At 38.8% G+C, this 27,984-nt stretch overlaps 1 protein-coding gene across 2 annotated transcripts in view; it reads right to left on the reverse strand.

Annotated features, from left to right (window-relative positions):
* Nucleotides 1-27,984, reverse strand: part of Prkg1 (protein kinase cGMP-dependent 1) — a 1,194,975-nt gene that overhangs the window by 297,402 nt on the left and 869,589 nt on the right. For both annotated transcript variants that reach the window (XM_031390083.1, XM_031390082.1), the window contains exon 5: nucleotides 13,472-13,535. In XM_031390083.1, the coding sequence (XP_031245943.1) occupies nucleotides 13,472-13,535 (64 nt within the window). The remainder of the gene's footprint in view (nucleotides 1-13,471; nucleotides 13,536-27,984) is intronic.

Below are 27,984 nucleotides of genomic sequence, written 5' to 3' on the forward strand. Positions count from 1 at the left end.
CATCCTGCATGCATAGTGGGGGCCAGAACTAGTTCGAACAGAATAAAGACCGTGCTGTGAGTTGCATCAGATTGGCTCCTGTGTGTGTTTTTGGGGATCACTAGCTTTTCCTTGGCACAACATTCAAGATATATGACATCAAAAGGTTTGAAATTAAGGACATAAAGATGGGGATGTAATTCAGGAATATACTGTTTGCCTGGCACCTGGGAGGCCCTGAGTTCAATACCTAGACTTAAAACAATTCAGATATTCTATGAGTAGACTTTTAAAAAATTTGTTATTTAAAGTAGGTTTGCTATAAATACAAAGATATGTGTTCATTAAAAGCTAAGATAGTACCCTGGTACATTATTGAACCCAGATACTCAAAAGCATGAGGACCACAAGTTCAAGGCCATGCTGGACATGGTATAAGATCAGAACACTAAAAGTAAAGGACTATGCTATAATTTAGCAATGGAGGATTTGCCTGGCATGTGCAATGAAGACCTGATTCGTTCCTCAGTACAAAAAAGGAAATAAATCCTTAAGGAAAAGGAGGCATACTAAAATTCATCACAAGAAAATAGAAGTAGCTGTATTGATTCTATTTTGAGTGGACTTTAGAGCAAGGCACGCTATCAGAATTACACAAGGCAATGATATAGTCATGTAAAATTACAGAAGACATCGAGTCTGAAATGAATATGTGTCTAATGATACACTATCCAAATGCACAAGGCAAAGTAAAGGAAACAACTCCCAAGAGGAGTCGAAGAATACATTATTCAAGTTGGACATTTCAATATTCTGAAGTGGGATCTAACAGACAGGATTTCAGTAAGGGAGTAGCTGAACTGAGCCCACCGCCATTTAATTAGATCCACTTCATGTCTGTGGAATACATTATTCACCAACAAAATAATACATTCTCCACAAGCCCATGTGAAGCATCCCTCTGTGTAGACCACATTCTATGTAGAACACATTCTATGTTATTAAAAAAAAACAAAAAAAACCCACTTAATCAAATTCAAAGAAAGAGGAGTCACACAAAGTCTGTGCTCAGGACAGCAATGAATTAGATTAGGAATCAATAACAGAAATGTAGCTAAAACTACACATTGCCAGGTAATATTTCTCTAAACCAAGTCTCAAGGTGGGGACAGTTTGTAATAAATGAAACTAAAGCAAAACTTATCAAATTCTAAGACGTACTTTCTTTTTCTCTCTAATTCTCTATGCTTTTCTTCATACCTAGACTACCCAGCTATAGTCCTAGTGTTGCTATGAATGTGATGCTCAGCAATGTTAACATGCCAAAGTAAACTAAGCAAGTAAAGGCAAGAAGCCAGTGAGAAGGCAGAAGAGAAAGAGATACAAAGGCAAAAGGTGAGAGCATTACCTTTAGGAACCCTAAAGCTGGGAATTCTGGGACAGTATGAGAAATGAGAACAACAGATAGCGTCAGGAATAAGCTCAACTGTTCAATCTGATGAATCAAGCCAGACTCAGGTCCTCAGAGCAAGAGATGTCTTAGTTGGGGGACAAAACATCCACTTGTGATTAAGAAAAGCTTTTGGTGCAGGGTAATTTTCTCAACCTGACTTCAAACAAAAGAAAAGAGCAATGAAATAAAATTAGAGAAAAAATTGAAACTTATCATTAACATCTACCTAATATTAAGACACTAGGACTTCCCTGTAAGATAGGCTATAGAGCAAAGGCATCCTTTCTGTGATGTTCCACTGATACTGATCATTATACTACAGAGCTTGAGTGACAGCACAGGAAAAGATGGACAAGAAGTACAGAGAAGAGGGAGGAGATGGGCAGACGAGGCATCTAGGTGGATAACAAGGAGATCAAATTATCTATTCACATATTACAGGGTTGTTTATGTAAAAAGAAAAATCCAAATTTACCCCCTTAAACAAGTGACTACAGTACATTTTCAAGAAATAACACAAATATGAAAAGTTAGTTTGATTTCTAATATGCATCATGAATGAGTAGAATTAGAAATAAGAGAGCATTTACTTTAGTAACATTAGTAAGATGGATAGAGGATGGCCGGCAGGATAGAGTAAAGTGGCGTTGCACAGTATAGTAATAATGGGCACACAGTGTATTTGAAAAGACCCACAGAGCTGAACAATACATGAAGGAACTCTAATGTTCTAATGGGCTTAGGTAAATGCTTCAATACTGGCCCATCAACTATAATAGAGGCACCTTACCAAAGCAGTGCCTGAAGGGAAATTGTCCACAGAAAGCAGCACATGGAAATGTTCTACACTCTGGTCAATTTTTCTACTAAACTGAAACTAGTCTTTAGGAAAAAGTGAAGTTTCTTAGCAGAGGAAAAGTTATAAAACAGTCCTATGAAGTGGGTACCACTGTTACCACTACATTCCAGAGGAGACAGAGGAGGCTGAGGGAGGGTGAGTAACTTATCAAGATCACGTGACTGATGAATGAAGATCACGTGACTGATGAATGATGGAACCATGACTCTACGGACGACAGTCAAGACTCAGACCCTGGTGTTTGCATTGTACAAAGAGTAAGCGTGGATGTAGAGTATACTCATACAGTTATACACAAATCCATAAACTGTGGACTAGCATGTTGATTCTGTGGATAAGGAACTAGGGAGAATAAAAAATATGAGAAAAAAAGCCTCATGATTTTTGTTGGTGCCTCTACTCTCTTAACTGACTGGTGCCCTACAGTTCCATGCCCAGGGCTTTTACATTGCAAAGTATTTTACACTGCACAATATATTTATATTCTTTCTTTAATACACCCATTCTGAATGTTTAGCATTTGCTGTTTTCCTGGGCTTGAGGGAAGAGAAAGTGGAGGGGCGAAGAATAAGACCTATTACTTCCTGGTACCCTTCCAGTACCTGGTTCTTCATAACTTCTCTGGTTTCTTCTTGTGTTGGGAAACATGAAGTTGCTCCACCATGCCTTAGTGACATGCCATGTAAGGCGCATCAGAGGAACACTTGGGTTTTAGATGGTGTGCTCCTCCACTCTCCTCTCGTGCATTTGAATGGGAAGGAAACCTCTGAATGGGAAACAGCTCATGTTTCATTCACTGGCTCAGTCATAGAGTACACATCTGCCGAAAACTTACATGTTCCACAATTTGTAGGGAACTGATGTCAGGCATAATTCTATAGAAACCTTCCCTCTTCTAGAAACCAGATACATGGTGAGAGATAACTTATCCTTAAGGTGCTTGCAGAAAACCAGGGGACAGATAATTTCAAGACAACGCAGGAAGAAGCATATGGCATTATAGCATCAGTTGCATGAATGAATTGTGTGAGCAAAGAGAAAGAATGCAATAGAGTTAGTCCCAATAGGCTTCTATAAATGAGAAATAAAAGAATCAACATGCTTTTGAGAAACGTCTTTGGAAGAGAGAAGAGTCATGGAGAACCCTCTCCTCCTTTGCCTCCCTGCAATCACTAACAATTGTACTTCATGCTGATTTACATAAGATCATAGAGAGAAGAGACCCAGCCAGGCAGTGCTGTACTACAGTCTATTTACAAGACAAACCATGTTACATCTATTAAAGTAATAATCTAAGGGGAAGCAATAAAAGAGACTAGTAACACTCACTTCCTAGAGAGCCAAGAGAAGCTCATTTTTATCATCTTGTAACTGGGGAAACAGAAACCTCACAGATGCAGTGACTGTCACACCACCTATCCCTAAGGCCCTGGATGGTCATCGTTTGCTCCTCATTAACACTAACTGACAACAGATGAACAGTCATGATTATAGTTCTGCCTGCCCTGACTGGAACTTTATCTGTAGGAGCAGCCTTCAGCCTCTGGCCTAAGCCACTGAAGGGCTTCTCCTCCACAGGGAAGTGGTAGGCTGCCCTTGGCAGAGACTTGGAATTGCACTGAGGTCCCTGAGGCCTAGGACAGGAAACCAGGGTTATCCCTTTTCACACTGTTTGATAATACTGTGGAGGACAGACAAGCTTTGTATTCTGAGGCTAAACCCAAATGCCCAACTGGTTTTCTTATCTTAGCTTTTGTTTGTCAGCACAAGAATGCCTCTATTCATTGATCTGTGTTTAGCCTCTGTACACCTTGGATTGTGGTTTTTTTTTGTTGTTTTTGTTTTTGTTTTTGGTGGGTACAATGAGGCCTACAGACAAACAAACAAACAAACAAAAATCAAACAAACAAAATTAAGTAGATAAAAATTCTAGGTCACTTTGTTTTTAAGCAAGGCAATTCATCTGGTTCATCTTTGGTCTCTTGAAGAGTTGTTCGAAGTTCATGGTGATCTGTGTAAGCGCTAACTATGTAAACCTCCAACAACAAACTGAACTCAGGAAGGCCATCAATTTCCATTTTCACTCGAATCCCCAATTTGCAAACCACACAAATGACAACAGATAACCAGCATTGAGTGTGCTAGGACACTCACCTGTGACAACCATTTCAAGGACTTTCTTACTGTGATTTCTAGAAAGCTGACGTATTGCAGATTGGATTCTAACTTGCAGAATACAGGCACATTTTAATGAATCACAAGTAGCCTGGGGCAAAGCTTCCATACTCTGGTGACAAAATGGCACAAAGAGGCACATGTGAAAACTTGTGGAATGTTTCAGATGGATCCCTGTGATAGCAAGCGTAAAATTATGACTGGGAAAAAGAAATCACTCCAAGAACAAAAAATACAGTAAAGAACAACAACAACAACAACAACAAAGCAATAAAAAAATACAGTTCGCGAGTATCCCCCTTTGTTCATTTTCATCTATTACCCAAGATGTACCACAGAGTAGTTCTCAGAAGCACTGTTTCCAGTGTCAGATTATGGGGTATACTAGCTCCCCATTTATGTAGCTGTGCCTTCTTAGCTTCAGTGCCCATACAGGTAAGTTGGAAACAGAGTAAGAGCATTAATCCAGTCTCTACAGGACAACACAAGGTTCTGCTGTATCTACCCCTTTCTATTCATCAGTGTTTCTTTTCAGTTCTCGAACAAAATATTTATCCACATGTTTCTTATCACATGTATTCTTCTGAATCATTCCAGTATCTTTATATTCACCCCTCTGCTCCATATTCTTTAAGCTCCTGTTACTTTGGAAAAACCATAAATGCATCACCTACCCTTACCTGGTTATTTTGTAATAGCCTTTTAATTTAAGTGGCTCTATTAATGATTCTTCTCATAAACCCTAAAAAAGAGATGATTATGACATTACCCAGTGACTGGTATGTAACAGTAGTTAGTGTTGGTTCTAGCAAGACAGCCTATGTTATAGCCTAGCTCTCCATCTTCAGTACATGGTGCTGTAATCCCAGCACACTAGAAGTAGAGGCACGGGAATCAGAACTTTCAAGATGCCTTGGGGTTGCAAGAGACCCTATCTCAAAAATATGTAAATAACAGTTTATACCACTTTACTAGCTACAATGCATACTGTTTCCTTTTGTGCTCAGAGTGAAAGAAAGCAAACTCTTTATCACCATGGGCACAACTACAGTAGGCACTTTGCAAGGTAAGAAAGAACCAGTGGAGAACCTGGATGCCTTCAGTGAGCATCCTTTTCCACTAGGAGTCCCCTTGCTCAGCTCACCTCTGCAGGTAGGCTGTACACTCTGGGAATGTCCTAAGCAGCTGGGGGTGCTTCAACTATCTTGCTTTCTTCTAGTGTCACTAGGCAAGGCTTAACTGAGACATCCCCACTGAGGGTGTCCTGCCCCTGAGTCCCCTGAGGTCACTGTCCCAAACCTGTACTAACTTTGGATTAGCAGTACTTGGTGGGAGAGACCTCATCACCCATAGGATCAGCTTGTCCAAGAGTGCTTAATTATACACACTTTTGTCCCTTGGCCCAGTTCTTTTTCTATTTAAGCCTAAAGCTCTGTCAGTATCCCCAAGATGAGATTAAAACCATCAGATCCCTTTTCTCTGTTCTTCCAATGTGTGCATTATTAAATTTCCTTTCTCTGCTTTTCACAATTATTCATCTCTTTAATTGGGATATTGGGATGTGTGGCCATGCTAGCCCTCTGGGAATCCTGTGGTGAGCCCCTTTGCTCTGAAATTCCAGTTATAAATGCACCATAACATGATCTTGTTAAATTTTCTGAAGCCCTCTCTCACAACTCTTCTCCCCAATTAAAACAGTAAACTCATTCTACTCTTCTCCTCGCTCCAGTGGAACTCCATTAGATAGGTCATTAGACCTTGGTTTAAATCTTCCCTTCCCTTATAGAACTAAGTTTAGCCTAATGCAGCTTCCATACATATTTCAACTTTGGCTGCCTGGTTTATCTAAGCAATCTGTATTTGTACCACTATGCTCAACTGAGGTTTTTCTATCAATAGTAACTTCAGTGGGCTTCTCATTTGATGACACGTACTTCCTCCCTTATCTGTAGCCACTAAAACAAATGCCACAGGAGAGCAGAGCCTGAATCCCCCAGGTCTAGAGCAACTCCTGACACATAGCAGGTGTTCCATAAATGTCTGCCTAACCAACAAAGCTGCAATCTTACTTATTGGCTCTAATGATACTCCTTATGAAATACTTTGGGATTCTTTCCATTTATGGCTATTGGTAGAAAGCTTAATTATTATGTGAGTACATTTGTCTTTGATGTTAAGTGATATTGTTGTTGCTTTTGTTTTTCTGGATTTGTTTCACTTTATCTGATTCGTTATTCCAACCTAACTTCCCATTGTTCTTGTTTATTCAGCTTAAGCATTCTGCCTGCACCAGATAGCCCATTTATATTTGGTACACTTACTTCATATTGATGTCCTAAAACCAAATGTATGGGACTAAAGTGCCTGCTCCCTTTTGTACACCATCCAGACACCTGAACACCTAATTGGAAATGTGACTTAAAGACAGGAGAGATGACTCAGCAATCAACTGCCTCCCTTGAAATCATGACAGCCAGAGATCTCCAGCTCTCCTGTGAAAGGCAGGCATGGCAGCACACTCCTATAATCCCAGTGCTGAAGCTGTGGAGACAAGAGGATCCTGGGGCTCGGCATCTAGCAAGACTAGCTGAATCAATTAGCTTACAGTTCTGTGAGAGGCTGTATCAAAAAGCTACAGTGAAGAGTAATAGAAGACATTCAGTATCCACCTCTGGTCTCCACACAGCCATCTGTATACCATGCACCTTTATGCATACACCTATAGGAAGTGGTACATACGATATGTACACATACGATACAAGAAAGAGAGGAAAGAAAATACAGCCTCCAATACTGAAATACATAGTGAGCTAGTGTGGCTATTGTTACATAAGACAGCACAAACACTTTCACAGCTGTGAAGAAGAAAAAATGATCAAAGGATTTCATGGGCTCTTAGTTTTGTTTTGCTTTATAAAGAGGTTGATTGGGGCTAAGGAATTTGTGTTTCAGTGTGATTTCTTTGAAACACAGACACACACTCCACACATGGATATCACACACAGTGTGTGAGTGTATGTATGTGTGTTAGTATGTGTTTGTGTGTATGTATGTTTGCGTGTGTTTGTGTGTGTGTGTGTGTGTGTGTGTGTGTGTGTGTGGTGTGTATGTGTGTGTGTGAATGCAAGTAAGGGCACATTCATCAGAGAATTCTTCCCTGTATTCTACAAAGATAAACAAAAGCTGAAAGGCCCTCTGGGAAAAGCAGTTTCCAGTGCCAGAGGTTACAGGTCAGCACATCCAGAGAGAAATACACCCAGACTTTTTGTGATGACTTTCTTTTATACTTGAACACAGAAGTCAAATGTAGCCATGCTCTGGCTCACTTTGTGGTCACGCATGAAAGAAATCAATAAATCATAGGACAGCTGACTTCAATAAGCCTCAAAGAATTTATGAATGGACCACAGATCTTCCATACAGCTTCTACTTAGAGACAGAAATATCCTTAATTCCTCTCATGTTCAGCCACTCTAACAACCTAACTCCAACAATTCCTCAACTTCACAAAACTAAAGCCCACTAATCCTACAACTTCTCTCTGGTCTTACCTAATTCAAATTCCAGAATCAAACCTCTTGATCTTCCTTGTATGTGACCTCCATTACCTCAGAAAAATAACAGTCCTGGTTTAAGTCCAGTTGTCTGCCTCTCTGGAACCTGACTCCATGCGAAAGGAAAAATAAAGTGAGACTTGAAATGAAAGAAAAATTGAACCAGGCATGATGGTGCAAACCTGTAACCCAGCACTTTGGTAATTGAGGCAGGAGGATAATGAGTTCAAGATCAGCCTGGCCTATAAAGACCCCTAATAGATTAATTAAACAAATATTTCTCTATGTAGTTTAGATAAGAAATTGCTAGCATCAAATTGGGCCTTCATGATACTTGGTAATCTCATCATATTTCTAAATCTCCATTTCCTCCCACCATTGATCTCCTGTAAGCCATTCAGCTGTCTACCCCTCTCCCACTCTGTTTGTGTCTCTGCTTTCTATATCACCAAGGAAACAAAATGTTCAGTCAGGATTTGCATAGCTCTGTCCACTGCATCAGCCCACTCACTCCATAGACACTCACTATCTTGGCTTTTCTGGAATGTCTACCTACAGTCTTGTGCAGGGTGCTTTTACCACCCCACTGTATTTCCTGGGCTCCAACCAGAGCCATTTTCCATGTCCATCCATCTACCTTCTCCATTGCTGTCCTTACCTTTTAAAGAAAATCCAACTGCAAGTTCCAAGAACTCTTGGCATTTTCCCAGGTTCCATGGGACCCCATTTACTCTCCTGTCTCTTAGAGGTGAACTCTCAAGATTAAATCAAAGCTTTACCCTGTGCCCTACTATTCATTCATTCATTAATTCATCGACTTTTCTTTTTTCGGCATAGATTCCCCCTTTCCCTGCTTCTGTTACAGGTAACCATACATATGTATCTGATTAGTAAGACTTCATTTATAATTACTAAGCCAAAAGTATTTTATATGATTATACTTTAATGTATACAAATGACATTTTTAATCATAATTTTTATTTGTTTGAGATTTTTCCTCAGCACTCTACTCCATTTTCCTCATCCACTTTACTCAAACATGCTCAGTTAGATTCATGCTATTTTAGTAAGTTTTGGCTGCTACCAACTTTCACATTCTGTCTAAGTCTTCATCCATATTTGCTTCCTCAGAATAACACTTAGATAACCAACAGCCCTTGCCAAACACTCCTCTAAGCTACCTATCCTGGCAAGGGCCCTAAGGATTCTCTTCTTCCACTTCCTACTTCCCTATGCTCCTTGTCTCTTCACTCTCTTTTGGTGAGACAGTAAAACTTCTAAATTATTCTCTCAAAGCCAATCAGTTTTCGCAATTTTCTTCTCAATTTCCTCTTATGACAGTCAACAAAGTGACCATCATTTCTTTTATCATCATTCCCAATACTCCCCATCATGGGAATCACAATAAAAGTATAAGTCAAGTAATTCTATTAATCTGCTTAAAGCCATTCAATGGTTTCCACCTCACTCTAGGGGAAAGACTTAAATACTTGTATTGGACTAAAAGGTCTGGCATGACTTACCTGCCCCTGTGTAGCTTTATGTAGGTTTATGTAAGTGTATAGCACACCTTTCCATGACTCCCAGCTCCAATGTCATTTTAATGATTCATTACACTGTTTCCTAAATGTCCGAGGCCACTCACTCTTGCCAGGCATGTTCCTTAGACCCTGGACACTCACTCTTCTCATGACCTTTATTCATCTGACAACTCTGATGCTATTTATTCTTTCCCAAGACTCCATATCTTTTCTCAAACCCTGCTTCTTCTTTTTTTCAGCATTTGTCTCTATTGCATATTGGGACAAGAGTGCTTAAAGCAAGCCTTTAAAAATGTGTGTTTGTGTTCCAAACAAGTTCCTCTGCAAGACCAAGTGTTCTTAACCACTGAGCCATCACTCTGTTCCCTCAATTCAATTTTCTTGTAAGTGATTAGGAAGAACTCTCCCTTTCTATAATGTAAACTCTATGAGGAATTGACTGTGACTATTTTTTAATTGTTTTATCTTTATACTCCTGTTTGAAGATTAACTGAATAAATCTTCAGTTAAAAGAAATCACAAGCAAACAACCTGCTCTGTGATGTTGCCATTATCCATGTTGTCAGTTTCTTGACTTTCTCCTGGGCAGCTGAATAACCTTCCAAATTCCTGAATTCATTCCTTCTATCTTCCTCCCGATCCTTCTCATGTTGCTCCTTCCTATCCTCTGGTTTTTATTTGTTAATACACTGTCTAACAATGTAGATAGCTTTGAATTTATTATTGCAAGATTGTCTTCAAACATAATTTTCCTGTTCCTACTTCTCAGTATTGAAATAGGCAGGAACCACCATACCAAGTCAGGAATTTGTCTGATTGTCATCTATGCAGGATAGATAGGACCCATGGTTTTCATCATGCTTCAAAAGTACTCCAGAACTGAAGGGCATCATAGAATGTTTAGTGAATGTCTTGTTTCCTGATACTGATTTAAACCAATTTCCCTGCATTTCCTACTTGAACTATAATATCCTACTTTAGTGGTCAGCTTTGTCTCCTCCAGGAACTGTTCCAGGATTCCTATTAATATACCTATGCTTCCTTAACAAAGTGGAACAAATTCTTAACTTTTCCCAATTTGTTGGTTGCTGTTTTGTCCTATTAACAGTGTCTTTTGCCTTACAGAAGCTTTGTAATTTTATGAAGTCCCATTTGTCAATTCTTGATCTTAAGAGCATAAGCTATTGGTGTTCTATTCAGGAAATTTTCAACTGTGCCCATGTGCTCGAGGCTCTTCCCCACTTTCTTTTCTATTAGTTTCAGTGTATCTGGTTTTATGTGGAGGTCCTTGATCCACCTGGACTTGAGCTTTGTACAAGGAGATAGGAATGGATCCATTTGCATTCTTCTACGTGCTAACCACCAGTTGAGTCAGCACCATTTGTTGAAAATGCTGTCTTTTTTCCACTGGATTGTTTTAGCTCCTTTGTCAAAGATCAAGTGACCATAGGTGTGTGGATTCATTTCCAGGTCTTCAGTTCTATTTCATTGGACCAATACCATGCAGTTTTTATCACAATTTCTCTGTAGTATAGTTTAAGGTCCAGGATGGTGATTCCACCAGAGGTTCTTTTATGTTGAGAATAGTTTTCACTATCCTAGGTTTTTTGTTATTCCAGATGAATTTGCAAATTGCTCTTTCTAAGTCTGTGAAGAATTAAGTTGGAATTTTGATAAGGACTGCATTGAATCTGTAGATTGCTTTCAGCAAGATGGCCATTTTTACTATATTAATCCTGCCAATCCACAAGCATGGGAGATCTTTCCATCTTCTGAGATCGTCTTCAATTTCCTTCTTCAGTGACTTGAAGTGCTTGTCAAACAGATCTTTTACTTGCTTAGTTAGAGTCACACCAAGGTATTTTATATTATCTGTGACTATTGTGAAGGGTGTTGTTTCCCTAATTTCTTTCTCAGCTTGTTTATCCTTTGTGTAGAGGAAGGCCACTGATTTGTTTGAGTTAATTTTATATTCAGCTACTTTGCTGAAGTTGTTTATCAGGATTAGGACTCTCTGGTGGAATTTTTGGGGTTACTTAAGTGTATTATCCTATCATCTGCAAATAGTGATAATTTGACTTCTCCCTTTCCAATTTGTATCCCTTTGATCTCCTTTCGTTGTCTAATTGCCCTGGCTAGGACTTCAAGTACAAAGTGCCAGTGGTCTCACATAAAAGAGGAAATAAGAAGTTAGATATCCTGACAGCAAAGAGAATACTTGCACCAAGGAACTCAGTTCCTCTAATCATCAGGAAGTAGACATTGAATAGGTAATTTTTGTCAAATGCTTTCTCAGCATCTAATGAGATGATCATATGTTTTTTTCTTTGAGTTTGTTTATATAGTGAATTATGTTGAATCAAAATGTGTATGTCCATTTCCTACAGGCAATGATATCAACCACTAAAATGGAGACTGGACAGAAGGACAAGAAAGTTTGAAAAGATGTGAGAAAGGAAAAGAACTTGTCGCATCTGGGATTTGGCTTCAGACTTTCATGAGCTGGAAGTCAAGAATTTCAGTACAACTAACAAAGATTACAGTGACTATTACTTGCATATACATTATTCTTTTTTCAGGAATATTTCAGAGTATTAAAACAGCTAATAAACCATGCTTAACACCAAAACAAATGTGACCTTTGAGTTTAACCTTACTTTTTTCTCATCTATAAATCTGCATTTTTCTGACAATATTTCACAACAAGGTTAAGAAGCATATTTATTGCCTAAACTTATGGCTTCATTCCTTTTGGAACCGTATTTATAGTAAGAATTCCTTTGCCCATTTCTGATTTAATGTTTTTATTTAATCTACTGTTATTTCTCATCTAAGCCTCCATATAATCTTTTTTATGAAAGAAATTATTCAGATAAAAATAAGCATATCAAAACATTATTACATAATCTCTTATATTTAGAGATAGTTTACATCCACTGAAATATGCTATCTAAAAGCTCCCAAAGGCCAAACACACCCTCTGCCTTGCCTTTCTGCCTCTGCCTCTGCCTCTGCCTCTGCCTCTGCCTCTGCCTCTGCCTCTGCCTCTGCCTTGCCTTGCCTTGCCTTGCCTTGCCTTGCCTTGGCTTTATGATACTTTCCTCCTCCTCACTCTCTTCCCTCTTTTTCTCCTTTTCTTCCTTATAGCTTTTTAGAGACAGTGTCTTATATACTCCAATCTAGCCTGGAATTCACTATGTAACAAGGGTGACTTTGAACGACTGATCTCCCAGAGTTACATTCTCCACTGTCAATCAAGACCCAGAAGTACCTGAGAAGAGATCTCTAGGAAGAACTCAGCTATGTAAGAACACCCAGTCAGTCTCCTGCAGTTACTGAGGGAGCAGGATGCTTTCCATTCAGTGCAGAGATTCTCAGTGTGAGAGGAAGACATTCCTTTCCTCTCTAAGCAAGGTCTTCTGTGGTGCATGTGGAACCAGAGTCCACTATTTTCTCTTCTTCCTCAATACTATGGCTTCCATGAGTTTAAACAAAAGCCTATGACATTCCACATCCAAGCATGAAATTATATGTATAAAATATACTCAGATACTTAAAATATACAGACCCAATTACTAATTCTTCTTGAAAAGTTGTTAACATCAGGATGACAACTATAATTAATTGAAATAAGAATAACAATGCCAACATATTATTCATAGATGTCAAAGTAATGAAATGTTCTCTCCCCCCGTTACTAGTCTGCCTGTGTCTAACTATGTGTAGTGCTGGGTGTGCTAAGCTGCTTTTAATTTGAAGTTAAATCTATAGCTCATCCCAGAGCATGGGTCAAACTGGCAAGGTCTCTTGGCAGTTTCTATTTTGTCATCACAGCTGTGAAAGAAAGCAGCCCAGCTTAGCTTGCAGTCTGGGTTCCATCTCAAGATGTGCAAAGGATCAAAACAATTACCTCTTCGAGGACATCAGCCAGCTTGCTGAGGATTTCGTCAGGAAGGCTTTGGAATGTTGGGACACTGGAAAATAAAGAAAAAAGGAGATGCTGAACACCTGCATGGCAGCCTGCTATAACAAATATGGCTGCATGAAAAATGCTAGCATTTCATGACTAAGAATCTACATACAGATAATGACCAAATGATTTGCAGAATCACCACAGTGTGTGTTTGATGTCTAACAAGGAGAGGGTATGCATTCCAATCAGGGTTCCTATTGCTATGATAAACACCATGACCAAGAGCAAGTTGGAGAGAAAAGGGTCTAATTTGACTTACATTTCCACATCATTGGAGGAAGTTAGGGCAGGAAATCAAGTAAGGCAAGAATCTGAAAGTAGAAGCTGATGCAGAGGCCATGGAGAGGCACTTTCTGGATTGCTCATCATGGCTTGCTTATTATGGCTTGCTCAGCTTGCTCTCTAGTAGAACCCAGGACCACCAGCCCAGGGAAGGCACTGCCCACAATGGGTTGAACCCTCCCCATCAATCACTTATTAAGAAAGTGTTCTGCAGGCTTACCTGCAGCCCAGGCTTCTGGAGGCCTTCTCTGAATTCCCCTCTCAGAATACTCTAACTTATGTCAAGTTGACATAAATCTACCCAGCACAAGTGACCTCTCGTCATCTTGACAAACATACCATTGTTAAGACTCAGACTTTTCTTTCTTATTCACCCTCAAGATCACACATTAATGTAAATCTAAAACATTTTACAAACTAAAAAGGCCCAACAGCCTTACAAATTTAAATACTCTACAAGTTCAATCTCTTTTTAAAAAATCTAGAATCTCTTAGTTGTTAAGTCCCTTAACTGTGGGCTCTTTTAAAATAAAAAATAAATTAAATACTTTCTTATTTCAAGAGAGAAGAACCACAGTATAGTTGTAGTCAAGTCAAAAATAAGATTGAAAAAAAAAAGACTGAATTGCAACTTGAAGAACTTAATGTTTAATATCTGGGATCCACTCAGAAGCTTGTGGGCTCCTCCTATAAGGGGCTTGTGTCACTTTTCTGTCTCCTGTAGCACACACAGTTTGTCTTCTAGGCTCCAGCTGGCTCCACTCCACTGCTGCTGCTCTTCTTGGTACTCATCCCACAGTACTGGCATCTCTAAAAGTGCCTGGGTCTCTTTCTGCAATTAGGCTGCACTTTCAGCAATGACCTCTCCTCAGCTCTCTTCAGGGAAGTTCACCTCTGCCACACAGTGCCAAGCCTCAGCTGATCTCCATGACCCCTTCCTGCCTTCAAACCATCTCCACCTGAGTGATGCTTATCTACCAAATTTAACTGTCAGCACGACATACAACCTTGGCTTCCTCTGGAACACAGATTCATTGTGGTGACCCTGAGAAAACACATCTCAAAAGTCTTCACTTCAATAATGCTGGTCTTTTAATCTACTTAATCACAGTTGATTCTTCAGCCCCAGCTGACCAGCATCCATTGACCATGGAAACAAAGATTTGACATTAGTGGTTCAGCTCTCTTGTTAACTCCAGCTGATTCATCAGTTCCTAATGACCAAACACCACAGATGCTTCAAACAAATGGCCTAATAGGGTCTTTGTTTCCTACTGCAAATCATAAGCTTCTGTCATACTGTTCTCAACATTACTGTCTTCCAAGATCCTACAGAACATCCCACTAGGCTCTCAACACTCAATGACTTTCCTAGCCCAAAGTTCCAAAGTCCTTCAACATTCCTTTCAAAAGCAACATGGTCAGGCCTGTCACAGCAATACCCCACTGTCTGGTACCAATTTCTCTTCTTGTCAGGGTTTCTACTGCCCTGATAAAACACAATGACTGAAAGAAAATTGGGCATTAAAGGGTTTATTTGATGTACACATCATATCTTAGCCCATCATTGATGAAATTTGGGGCAGGAACATGAGGACAGGAGTTGGTGCAGAGGCCATGAAGAGATGTTGCTTACTGGCTTGTTTCCCATGGCATGCTCAGCCTGATTTCTTATAGAACCTAGCACTACCAGCTCAGGGGTGCCCCCACCCACAAAGGGCCTGGCCCTCCCCCATCAATCACTAATTAAGAAAACACCCCGCAGGTTGTGATATCCAACTGCATTATCTTCCTCCAGGTATTTTTCTTAATTCTGGTTCCCTTCGCTCTAATCACTCTTGCTTCTGTCAAGTTGACATAAAATTAGTCACAGTATGTTGCAAATGAGAGCTTAGTGTTTGGACACTGCAAGTCAATCCACACTTCTTTTTATATTCATATGACTTTCAGAGCCTCAGCCATGATGGGGAGATAACCCAGCCCCCATCAATCTCCTCTTACCAGATTCCACAAAGCTCTACCTCCTTTCCCCAGGTTCTCCTATGTACACAATTTTCTCTATGCTAGCTCCTACCCACCCTTCAAGAAGTTCTAGTTGATGACGGATCATGTCCTGAAAGTGTTCTTCAACAGCTGTTGTCCTCAGCACCCCACTTTCTAACTCAGGTTCTTCTAGCACGGTTCTTTTTCTTTTTCTTTAGCTCAAAGTCTTGGTGTTTCTAATTTTGGACATACTAGACAGGCACACTTGCCTCTCAGAGATACCCAGTCCTTTATGCCCTCATTATAATGATAATCAGATAATCAGAGGTGGAGATTTGTGGAATCTGGTGAGCTGAGACAGAAAGAGAGAGAGAAAGAGAAAAAGAGAGAGTCTCCCCATCATGGCTGAGGCCCTTAAAGTCACAAGAATAAATAGAAATGGGGATTTATCTGTAGTGTTCAAACACTAAGCTCTTATTTGTTCTTGAGAGCATGTGTTTACTGCAAAGATGAAAACACATTACACACAAGAACTGTACATGGGTTGAGTGGGATTCATAATTCATAAGCCCAGTATCATTTGTTGAGTCAAGTTATCGAGGCACTGACTGAATACTTCATAAGACAGCTATTTAAAACAAAACAAAACAAAATTCTGAGATATTCTAACTTCCATCAATGAGAACTCCTGCTAAGAAGCTGTGACCACAAAACCTGATTGACTGATTGACTTCAATGGTGTGGAGAGGTCAGAACACTACAAGTGCAGAGCAAAATTATCCCAGGGTATCTTTAGCACCCCTAATCACCATTCTCTGTACTTGATCCAAGATTTTGGTGACTTTTAGTTAAACACTGTAGAATGTAAGAACTGAACCCTAGTTTCTACCAATTGAAAGACTAAAAATGCTGTCACCTAGCATCTGAAACCTATAGACATTTTCATTGCTTTGTTAGAACCTGTCTACCAGATACACCCATCAACAAAAGTAAGAAAATTGTGACCTCATTAGAACATGATATTTGGGGAACTCCAAAGCTGTGATCTTTGGCCAGGGTCAGCCATATTAAGCCCCAGAATAAGCCAGCTCTTTTGTTCCTTTGAGGACAGAGCTGTTTCTCTCACTGATACTTTAGGACAATGGACTGGAGGACAGGAAAAAGAGAAATGGACTACAAGGGGCGGGCACAGCTATACACCCAAAGATGAAGACCATGTATGCTTTGGAATGGCTGCTAAAGCTTTAAATCTTTTCAGGACCAAATTGTAGGATCATTGGTCCCATGTTTACATGTAAACTTGACAGACTATTAATCAACCAAAGCAGCTTAGCATGCACCATTGCTTGCCCTCCCATCTCAGCTCTGAGGTATCCTTCCCTCTTAGCACAAACAATGCAAAGTCTTCTAAACTCTGGGTCTGCCCAAGAGCATTTTGAATTGCTGCCTTGTCCTTCAGATCATTGTAGGAAACAGCCCCAAAACCCAGCCCTTTGTTTTTCTGGCTACCACCTGTGTGCTTCCATAAACACTTTTTAATTTTAGAAACAACCTGGATTAGAAGGGTTTTCTGAATTGAGAAAATGTATTTCAGATTAGACCAAGTAAAACTAAAACTTACATGGTTATGGTGCAAATGTTCCCTTCATCTCCCCCAGGTCTCATTTCTTCCCAAGAAACAGAAAGTGAAATTAGTGAATGATGTCAAAGGTTAAAAACTGAAAAATGCTTCATTTTTTTAAAAAATTTATTTGCTTTGGTTTTTTTGAGGCAGGATCTCACACTGGATCCCAGGCTGACCTTGAACTCATGATAATCCACCTGCCTCAGCTTCCCAAATGCTAGCCTTACTATCATTGATCACAACACCTAGCCCAAATGTCATTTATATGTGAACTAATAAACAATAGACTAACACTCATTAAGTAAGGTGTATTTCCTGAAAGTCTAATGGAAATGTCAGCTGGCACGTAGGACTAAAATCCCATTTATTCAGGCTTCAGTGCTTGAATGGAGAGACTACAAATGAGGGCCTGAACATCACATGTCTGATTGCTGATTCAGAGCACAATTTCAGATATATGAGGAAAAGACAATGGAAGGAGCCTTAGCAATGCAGCTTTGAACCAAGCATGAATTACCGGTCTACTGTTAATTTATCACTCTAATTCCTGTTACTCAGGGCAAAACCTATTGATAAATTTCCAGGATTTATGCAGTGGTGTAGCAATTCACCCAGGACCACCTCCTTACCTCCCCCCAGTCTCTGCCAGGTGGGTTTTAATTCCAGAAGGCAGTCAACTTCAACAGCTAGAAGGGAGAGAAGATTATCTTGCTGTGGTTCACAAAAATCTGTGGGTTGAGACCCTTCTGGGGGTCACATATGGGATACTTACATTACAATTCATAACAGTAGCAAAGTTACAGTTATGAAGTGAAAACAAAATAATTTTGTGGTTGGGGGTCACCACAGGTTGAGAAACCATATAAAAGGGTGGCCGTGTGTACTGGCTGGTTTTGTGTGTCAACTTGACACAGGCTGGAGTTATCACAGAGAAGGGAGCTTCAGTTGGGGAAGTGCTTCCATGAGATCCAGCTTTGAGGCATTTTCTCAATTAGTGATCAAGGGGGTAGGGCCCTTTGTGGGTGGTGCCATCCCTGGGCTGGAAGTCTTGGGTTCTATAAGAGAGCAGGCTGAGCAAGCCAGGAGAAGCAAGCCAGTAAGAAACATCCCTCCATGGCCTCTGCATCAGCTCCTGCTTTCTGACCTGCTTGAGTTCCAGTCCTGACTTCCATTGTGATAAACAGCAATGTGGAAGTAAGCCAAATAAACCCTTTCCTCCCCAACTTGCTTCATGGTCATGATGTTTGTGCAGGAATAGAAACCCTGACTAAGACACCGTGTTAGGAAGACTAAGAAGCACTGCGGTAGAGGAAGCTAGTTCCCTGAGTTCTGTGAATGGAGAAACTCCACCCCTTTCTTCTTCTTTTGATAAACTCAATTTCAAATCCTGAGATGTTAGATTAATTGGTGTTCTACCACATTGAGTATTTGTAGAAAATACATACAACAACTGAGTTTTATGGTTGGATACTGTCTTAGAAACTCTCTTTACTTCTACAGGGCAGCTTCTATTTAAATATTTGTAAAGTATGCTATATTTTCAGTGCCAAGAGAGCTATCAATGAGGAAAAAAAAAACAGTATTTCCTTAACCATGCAGCACACTAAGTGAAACCAAAAATGTTTTGAGTTAGAAGGATATTTTGCATTTATTATGCTTTATAATTTTAAGTATTTCAAAACCCTTGGCTGGGGCTGTGGATTTTGCTTAGTGATTGAGCACTTATGTACCAAGAATGAGGCCATGGTTCTAACCCCAGCACAGAACAATCACAGAAACAAATTGTACAGCATTTATTAAAACAAATAAAGAATCCTTTATAAAATGAAACATTAGGAAGTGAGCTAGCAGACAGTCCAGCAGGTATAAGCACTTGCTGTATTAGCATGAGGGCCAGAGCTCAGATCACAGCACATACATCTGTGAATCCCAGCATCATCTACATGTGTAATCACAGCACCCCTGTAGCAGGGAGAGAAACGGTAACTGCTGTGCCTCACTGTCTGATGGTCACAAATCCAGGTTCAGTGAGAGACTCTGCCTCAAGGGAATGAGGTAGAGAGTGACAGAAAAGGACAGCCAAAGCCTTCTTCTGGTCCCCATGAGCAAACATGTATACCACAAACACAAATGTATACACACACACACACACACACATTCATACACTCATGTGCACACACACAAACATACACATACACAGGCACATGCATACACATACAAACACAAACACACACACACACACACACACACAGCATATTCAAGCATGAAAATAATAAGAAATGGCCAGTAATATCTGGTTCACTTCTGGACTTAAATGAAAATCATTCAACAGGAAAAAAAATTAGTGAGTTCATGCTTGTTAGTAACTCTGAAAACACTCTGTTCTTTAAAAATCGCATGATCTATTGTTCTTTAAACACCAGATAAGTTCTTTCATATAACTAGCCTGTTTTCTATGAATTATCTATTTGCCAGTAGTTTGAACTCCACATACAAAACAACCTAGGAATAGTCAGTTTGAAATTCTATCTGGAAAAGAGATGAGCTGAATTTTCTCAAATGCATTAAAAGACATCAATTGAGAATCCAATAATTTTGGTGAATGATAATTCAAGATAGGGCTTTCTAGTTTGAAAAGCTGAAGGCAACCCATTAAGAGAACAAACTTGCACACAGAATGTTAAACGCTAGAGAAGAATATTTTATGGTTAAAATAATGTGTTATGCCAATTTGTATGTTAATTGCAAGTAATTTCTACAGATGGGTCAAATGTCCTGGTTCCTAAGGATCTGCACTGAGCTTGAAGTAAGAGACCACATTTCACTGAAAGATAATAGAGATGATTAAGTGTGATACTTTTTCATTTGTTTTTCCCATTGAATGAAGCCAAGGCTTGGAATCTGTAATGACAGATGATAGAAGATGAATTTGAATGTTTTTTATTTGCCATGCATTACTGGGCTAAGGGTTTTATAGATAACATGAATTTCATTTTTACAACAACCTTATCACTAGCCCATTCTAGCCAGGCATTTTACAGATAAGTATGACCAACCTTGAGAGGTTGTATAAGGTCATATCAGACTACATCAGAAGGAGGAAAAAAATCCCTTCCATTTAGATGAATGGGAGTTCATCAATACCTCACTGAATTGTGTAATTTATAAGAAATGACACTAGAAAATGCTTTTTAGCAGGATCAGAGGTGAGAAGGACACAACATCTGTTCCAACACAGGGAGTAACTGGGACCAGCAGGACCCAGGCACACAGGAACTCCGCCAGCCCAGTGGCTCGGGTTGCTTCTGGTCTGTCTTGGTCAGCCAGTGCCCTGAGAAGACCTTGGGCACAAATTCTGCAGTCATTCCCAAACCACCCAGAGGAAGCTCTACTCCCAGGTGCTCTAACAAGCCCAGGATCACAGGATCCCAGAATCACAGGATCACAGAGGCAGCTTGACTCTGAGGACTTCTGACACAACCAGGATCACGGGAAGGACAGGCTCCAGACAGGGTTAGCAAGGACAGGTAGCACTAGAGATAACCAGATGATGTGGGGCAAGCATAAGAATGAATATAAGCAACACAAACCAAGGTTACTTGATATCATCAGAACCCAATACTCCAACCATAGCAAGTCCTGGACACACCATCACACCGGAAAAGCAAGATTCAGACATAAAATCACTTCTCATGATGATGATACAGGACTTTAAGAAAGACATAAATAGCATGCTCAAAGAAATACAAGAGAACACAGGTAAACAACTAGAAGCCCTTTAAGAGGAAACACAAAAAACCCTTAAAGAACTACAGGAAAACACAATCAAACAGGTGAAGGAAAAGAACAAAACCATCCAGAATCTAAAAATGGAAATAGAAACAATAAAGAAATCAGAAGGAGAGACAACCCTGGAGATACAAAACCTAGGAAAGAATTCAGGAGTCATAGATGCAAGCATCATCAACAGAATACAAGAGATAGAAGAGAGAATCTCAGGGCCAGAAGACACCATAGAAAACATTGACACAACAGTCAAAGAAAATGCAAAAAGCAAAAAGCTCCTAACCCAGAACATCCAGGAAATCCAGGACACAATGAGAAGATCATTGCATAATAGGTATAAAAGAGAGTGAAGACCTCCAAATTAAAGGGCCAGTAAATATCTTCAACAAAATTATAGAAGAAAACTTCCCTAACCTAAAGAAAGAGATGCCCATGAACATACAAGAAGCCTATAGAACTCCAAATAGACTGGACCAGAAAAGAAATTCCTCCTGTCACATAATAATCAAAACACCAAAAGTACTAACAAAGAAAGAATTTTAAAAGCAGTAAGTGAAAAAGGTCAAGTAACATATAAAGGCAGGCCTATCAGAATTACACCAGACTTCTCACCAGAGACTATGAAAGCTAGAAGATCCTGGGCAGATGTCATACAGACCCTACAAGAACACAAATGCCAACCCAGGCTACTATATCCAGCAAAATTCTCAATTACCATAGATGGAGAAAACAAGATATTCCATGACAAAACAAAATTTACACAATATCTTTCCACAAATCCAGCCTTACAAAGGATAATAGATGGAAAACATCAACATAAGGAGCAAAACTACACCCTAGAAGAAGCAAGAGAGTAATCTTTCAACAAATCCACACAAACCTAATTCCACCTCTTACAACAAAACCAACAGGAAGTAACAATTATTTTTTCTTAGTATCTTAATATGAAAATTAATATTACTAACTTATCCTAATCTATTGAAATCCAAAAATATGAGGAATTAGAAATTTGTTGATTGTCATTCAATGGTCTCTCTAATTTGGTAATCGGAGAAATAGGTTCAATATTGTACAATCCATATACACCTTCAGCTTGTTTGTTTGTGACAGTGTCTTGCTGTGTACAACATAATGGTCTTGAAATCTTGCTTCTCCTATCTCAGCCTCTCTATTAGTAGTATTGTTTATTTCATGTTTTTATACTATACTATGGTTTTCAGAACAGCTTGCATATTTAAAAAGTATTTATATACCCAAAAGAAACATAGACAATTAACTTGGGAGGGGGCTTGTAAAAAAACAACAAAGAGTGAGACTGAATGCTTCCCTTGACATTTGTAACTCTTGTATCAAGTTTGAAGAAGAGGACTTTATAAGTTACTCTTTCTCTGAGATGAATGCTTTTCCAAACTATCACAGCCAATGAACCAGATTCTTACCCTTACCTAATGTCTGTGCCACCCTCCAAGCAGAACCATTATTCTTTGAAACAGGTGGTGAATGACTTCATGGATAGACCATCTTAATACACACACCATTTCTTAAATGAGTGTAACCTGTTCTCTGTGGGCTGAGAGTAAAGTTACTCACTCAAGTCAAATAGCTCTGACCATCGCAGAAAGTCTGTATCCAAAAATCATGCCTATAATTCATTCCTTGATGCAGCAGAACTGTCAATTCTCAGCTTAGCTATGATGGAGGTAAAATCCTTTGGTGATGTGAGGGTCATTGAAGTACAGCCTTATTACAATGAAATCCAATGTCTAAAAATTGTTCTTAATGAAATCCAATGTCTAAAAATTGTTCTTATTTTGGGCTTGTACTACAGTAAGTGTCAAGATTTTAAGCTCTACTAAATACAAAACAAACAAACACACAAAAAGACTTTATATATTTATGTTCATTTAAGAAAATAGTAGTGTTATATTATTTTGAAATATATATAAGTTAATATGTTTGGAGTTATTTAAAATTTATAAATATACAGTTATTTAAAAATATATTGAGAAAAACATATGTATTTTCAGTATTGCTGTAAACAAGCGTCTACATAAGACTGTTAAATTGATTGTGGTTTTATATCAAAAAACTTTTATAATACTCACTTTTATTGTTATAATATTTCATAAATTTTAAAGAATATGACAAAAATAGATGTTGTAGATATGAATGGGGGTCTCTAGGAGGAGTTGGGGTACAAAAGGGAAACAAGAATGTAATTTAATTCTATTTACTTAAAATATGTTTTTAAATGTTAACAAATTCAGATAATTGAAATCATGTAACTTTTCTCCTCATAATGCAATAAAACCTTAAAAAAGAAAAAAATAAAGAAAGAAAATACTTTTTTTTTTTGAGACAGAGTTTCTCTGTGTAGCCCAGGCTGTCCTGGAACTCACTCTGTAGACCAGGCTGGCCTCGAACTCAGAATTCTTCCTGCCTCTGCCTCCCAAGTTCTGGGATTAAAGGCATGTACCACCACTGCCTGGCAGAAAATACTTTTTAGGATAGTGCTTTGCCAGCAGGTAGTGATGGTACATGCCAGTCATCCAGTATTCAGAAGTTAAGGCAAGAAGATAACCATGAGTTTGAAGCTAGTCTGATCTATACAGTAGGTGACAGCCCAGGTTAGCCAGACCTCCAGTGAGATCTTGTTTCAACAAAACAAAAATAACAACAAAAATATACTAACATATTAGTCTTTCAGATAATGATTTACAAATAATCATTCAGTTTAATACCATTTGACTAAGTGACATTATTTTCCAACTTTTTCTTATGAAAAATAAATAATAAATTATAAAGGAGAAAGAATAGCTTAGGAATACTGGAACACTTGTTAACATTATAACATTTTCACATTATTACTCTCTATTTCTCTGAATATATATATATACACACACACACTAAGGTACAAGTAGGTGTAACTGAACAAATATTTTAACATTATGTTCCAGATTTCCAAAAGCTCCTCACTGATAAATCAGCAGACAACTCCTAAAAGTGAAGGCAGGAGGATCCTGAGTTTGAGGTTAACCTGGGCTATAAAGAAAATTTTAGTGTAAGTTTTATAGCAAGAACAGTTTTAAACAAATCAAATGCAGGGGTCAGGAATGGCGTAGGGGTCTTCCGAAATGACCTCGATATCATTACTATACAGAACAAAATAAATTCAAAATATCAAAAATATTACATATTGTCTAAGAATATCTTTTTTAAAAAATTTATATATTTATTTATTTTATGTGAGTACACTATAGCTGTCTTCAGACACACCAGAAGAGGGCATCAGATTACATTACAGATGGCTATAAGCGACCATGTACCTGCTGGGAATTGAACTCAGGACCTCTGGAAGAGTAGTCAGTGCTCTTAACCACTGAGCCAGCTCTCCAGCCCCGAATATCTTTTTTTTTTTTAAAATTGGGATTTTTTTTTAAGATTTATTTTTAATCTCACATGTGTGGGTGTTTTGTCTGTATGCATATCTGTACACCGAGTACATACAGTGCCCTGATGGCTAGAAAAGTGTATCAGACCCTCTGGAACTGGAGTTACAATGGTTGTGAGCTGCCATGAAGGTGTTAGAACTTGAACTTGAGTCATCTGAGAGAACAGCCAGTGCTCCTAACCCCTGAGCAATCTCTCCAGCTTCTATTAATTAGTTATATTTATATTTTACTTTTTCAGGGACAGGAGAGATAACTCAGAGGCTAAGAAAGTATACTGTTTTTATATAGGACCAGAATTTGGTTTCCAGCACCCACATCAGGTGGCTCATACCACCTGTAACTCCAGCTCCAGGGGACCCAATGCCCTCTCCTGGCCTCTGTGGGTACTGCACTCATTCTTGCATATAGTGTCTCAGACACACACACATATATAGACATAATTCAAATAAAATAAATCTTAAAATGACTCTTAAAATTTATTTTCAAAGAAGACATAGTTGATGTCAGGACATTGCTTTTGGCTACAGTGTCCCTTCCATCTCCTATTGAATGCCAAACTTCCCACTGTTTATGACAGTGGCATTTTGAAGAATCTGGAAGAGCTATAATAATAGATATGTCCAATAAACCTAAGTAGTCTTTGGGATTTTATTTCTGACAATCTAAAGAATAGAAGTTAATAATGGAGAGGCTAAGTACAAATATATTACAACCATATAGGAACACATATAGAATATTAAGTATACATAATATCAAATAACAATTATATAGAAAGGTAGTTTCCTAAGGTGTGGTCCAAGCATTCCTTCAAAATTTTTCATGGTAGCCATCAAAGATAAAACTCCCTTCATAATGAGTTTAAGTTATTATTTACTTTTTAAACTCTTATTCCTATATATAAACAGTAAAATTATCTAAGGACTCTCTGACATATGTTTTCAGTTATCATCATTTTGATGGCTAACAGTATGTTCATTGCATATTCTTATGCATGCATGCATATGCCTGCATGCCTTGGGTGAAGAGGCAGTGTTTCAAGGGCCTGGTATATCCCAAAAAAGAGATCAGAGTGCCTGAATTTTCCTGTGCAGGGAAAATAGAATAGCAATAGATGAGGAACCGCAGGCAGGGATGCTGCAGGTAGTAGTAAACTAAGTAGAAACTCAAGTTCCTTGCAAATCACTGTAAAGATTTAATATGAGTGAAATGTAGGAGTCACCGCAGCATTGTGACCCATGGTAATATTATAAGACTGGCATACTGACGAGACACTCCTAGAAAGAATATGCTCTAAAGGAGCATAGAAAGAAACTGGGAGAACAGATAGCCAGTGTGTGGCATGGCAGGTGATGGAGGTTGAGACAGGGTAGAAACCAGTCATGGTGAGAAGTCAGGACTCCTGTGCTGAGTTCTGAAAGTAGAAACTGTGGCTATGGGCTGTGAGACGGGAATGGGAGGAAGGGTGAGAGTAGAAACTGTGTGGCTATGGGCTGTGAGAATGGGAGGGAATGGGAGGAAGGGTGACCCCTTGAGATCGAAAGGAGGAATCATTAGAGAAAAAACCTAAGATCAACAATATGCTATAAACAAGTTTTAAACCCTACTTAGTAATAAATAGTTTTAGTTTAACAAAATGTTTATATATATATATATATATATATATATATATATACCACACACATACACACACACTATATATATACATATATATATATATAGTTTGTTTATTATCATTGCTGTCACTTTGTATTGTTGAGGATGGAAGCAGGGTAGAAGAACCTCTGTCACTCCAGCTACTCTCTATAGGACAGGCTAGTCTGGAATTGATAATTCTTTCACTTCAGCAAGAGTTGGAATTATAGCCATGCACCACCAGGCCTGGTCATTGTTTGTAAATATAAATTAATTGTCATTGCTGGCAGAATATTTCTGTAATCCAAGACCTGGAGAGGTAGAGGCAGGAAGATCGGTAATTCAAGGCCAGTCTGGAATATCTGAGATCCTCTCTAAAAAAATAATTTACCTACCTACCTACATGCCTACCAAACAATATTAGATGAAGCCCCATATAATAGACTTTATAAAACAAAGTCTCTCTGGGAAAGTTTGAAAACAGCTTAGTAATGCCTTCAAAACAGAACAAAACATATAAATTATATTAATATATTAATGGTTATATTAAAGTCTTTTGACTCTGTCATAAAAAATCAATTCTGAATCAAATTTAATGCTCCCAATATGGACAAATATTATTTATATAACAGTGACTTAGTACAGAATTAAAGAAGAAATCTCTGACTTACCAGATAAATCGATTCGTGTGGCTATAATATTAAAAGATTAAGTAGGGAGGCAGAAAGAAAATGAGGCCCTCCAAATCAACATGAGCAGAGCTATATGAACTCACAGAGACTGAAATAGCATGCACAGGGTCTGCACCATCTACACCAGCTCATGTGCATAGACATCATGGCTTCCAGCTTAGTATTTTTATAGGATTCTTGAGAGCATGAACAAGTGGTTCTCTGACTCTTGTGCCTTATCTTGCGCTCTTTTGCTTCTGTTGGTGTGCCCTGTCCAACTTGTATGTGATAATTCTTGTCTTACTGTATTTTATTTTGCTATATTTTATTATAGCAAATAGATACGATCTATTCTGTTCACCACTGTGGACCTACTCTCTTTTGCTAACAATTCGCCTTTATCAGATAATGGTCCTAACCCTTTAATAGCTGCTCCTAGATACATTTTCTCATAGTTATTTGTCTTATATATTAGCTTTTCTTGCCCACTCTTTTCTAATGAGAGATAAAAAGGAGTGGATCCAGATGGGAGGGGTGGTGGGAAGGGACTGAGAGGAGCAGAGGAAGGGAAAATTGTAATCAGGATAAACTGTGTGAGAAGAGAATCTACTTCCAATAAAAGGGGAGGCAGTAGGGAGGTGGAAGGGTCTGAAAGATGGTGGAGCAGAAGACTATGATCAAAATATATCATATGAAAAAATTAATAAGTTTTAATAATGATTAAGAAAAGAGTCATTTTTAACATTATAGTTATCTCATCATTCCTTATTAAGATCATTAAAAAAATGTCCTATCAAATCCAGACACTATTGTGGATGCCAGCAAGTGCTGGCTGACAGGAACCTGATATAGCTGTCTCCGGAGAGGCTCTGACAGTACCCGACTAATACAGAAGTAGAGGCTCACAACCATCCATTGGACTGAGCCTAGGGTCCCCAATGAAGGAGCTAGGAAAAGGACCCAAGGAGCTAAAGGGTTTGCAGCCCCTTAGGATGAACAACAATATGAACTAACTAGTAC

Source organism: Mastomys coucha, unplaced genomic scaffold (assembly GCF_008632895.1).
Source record: "Mastomys coucha isolate ucsf_1 unplaced genomic scaffold, UCSF_Mcou_1 pScaffold21, whole genome shotgun sequence".
Taxonomy (NCBI): domain Eukaryota; kingdom Metazoa; phylum Chordata; class Mammalia; order Rodentia; family Muridae; genus Mastomys; species Mastomys coucha.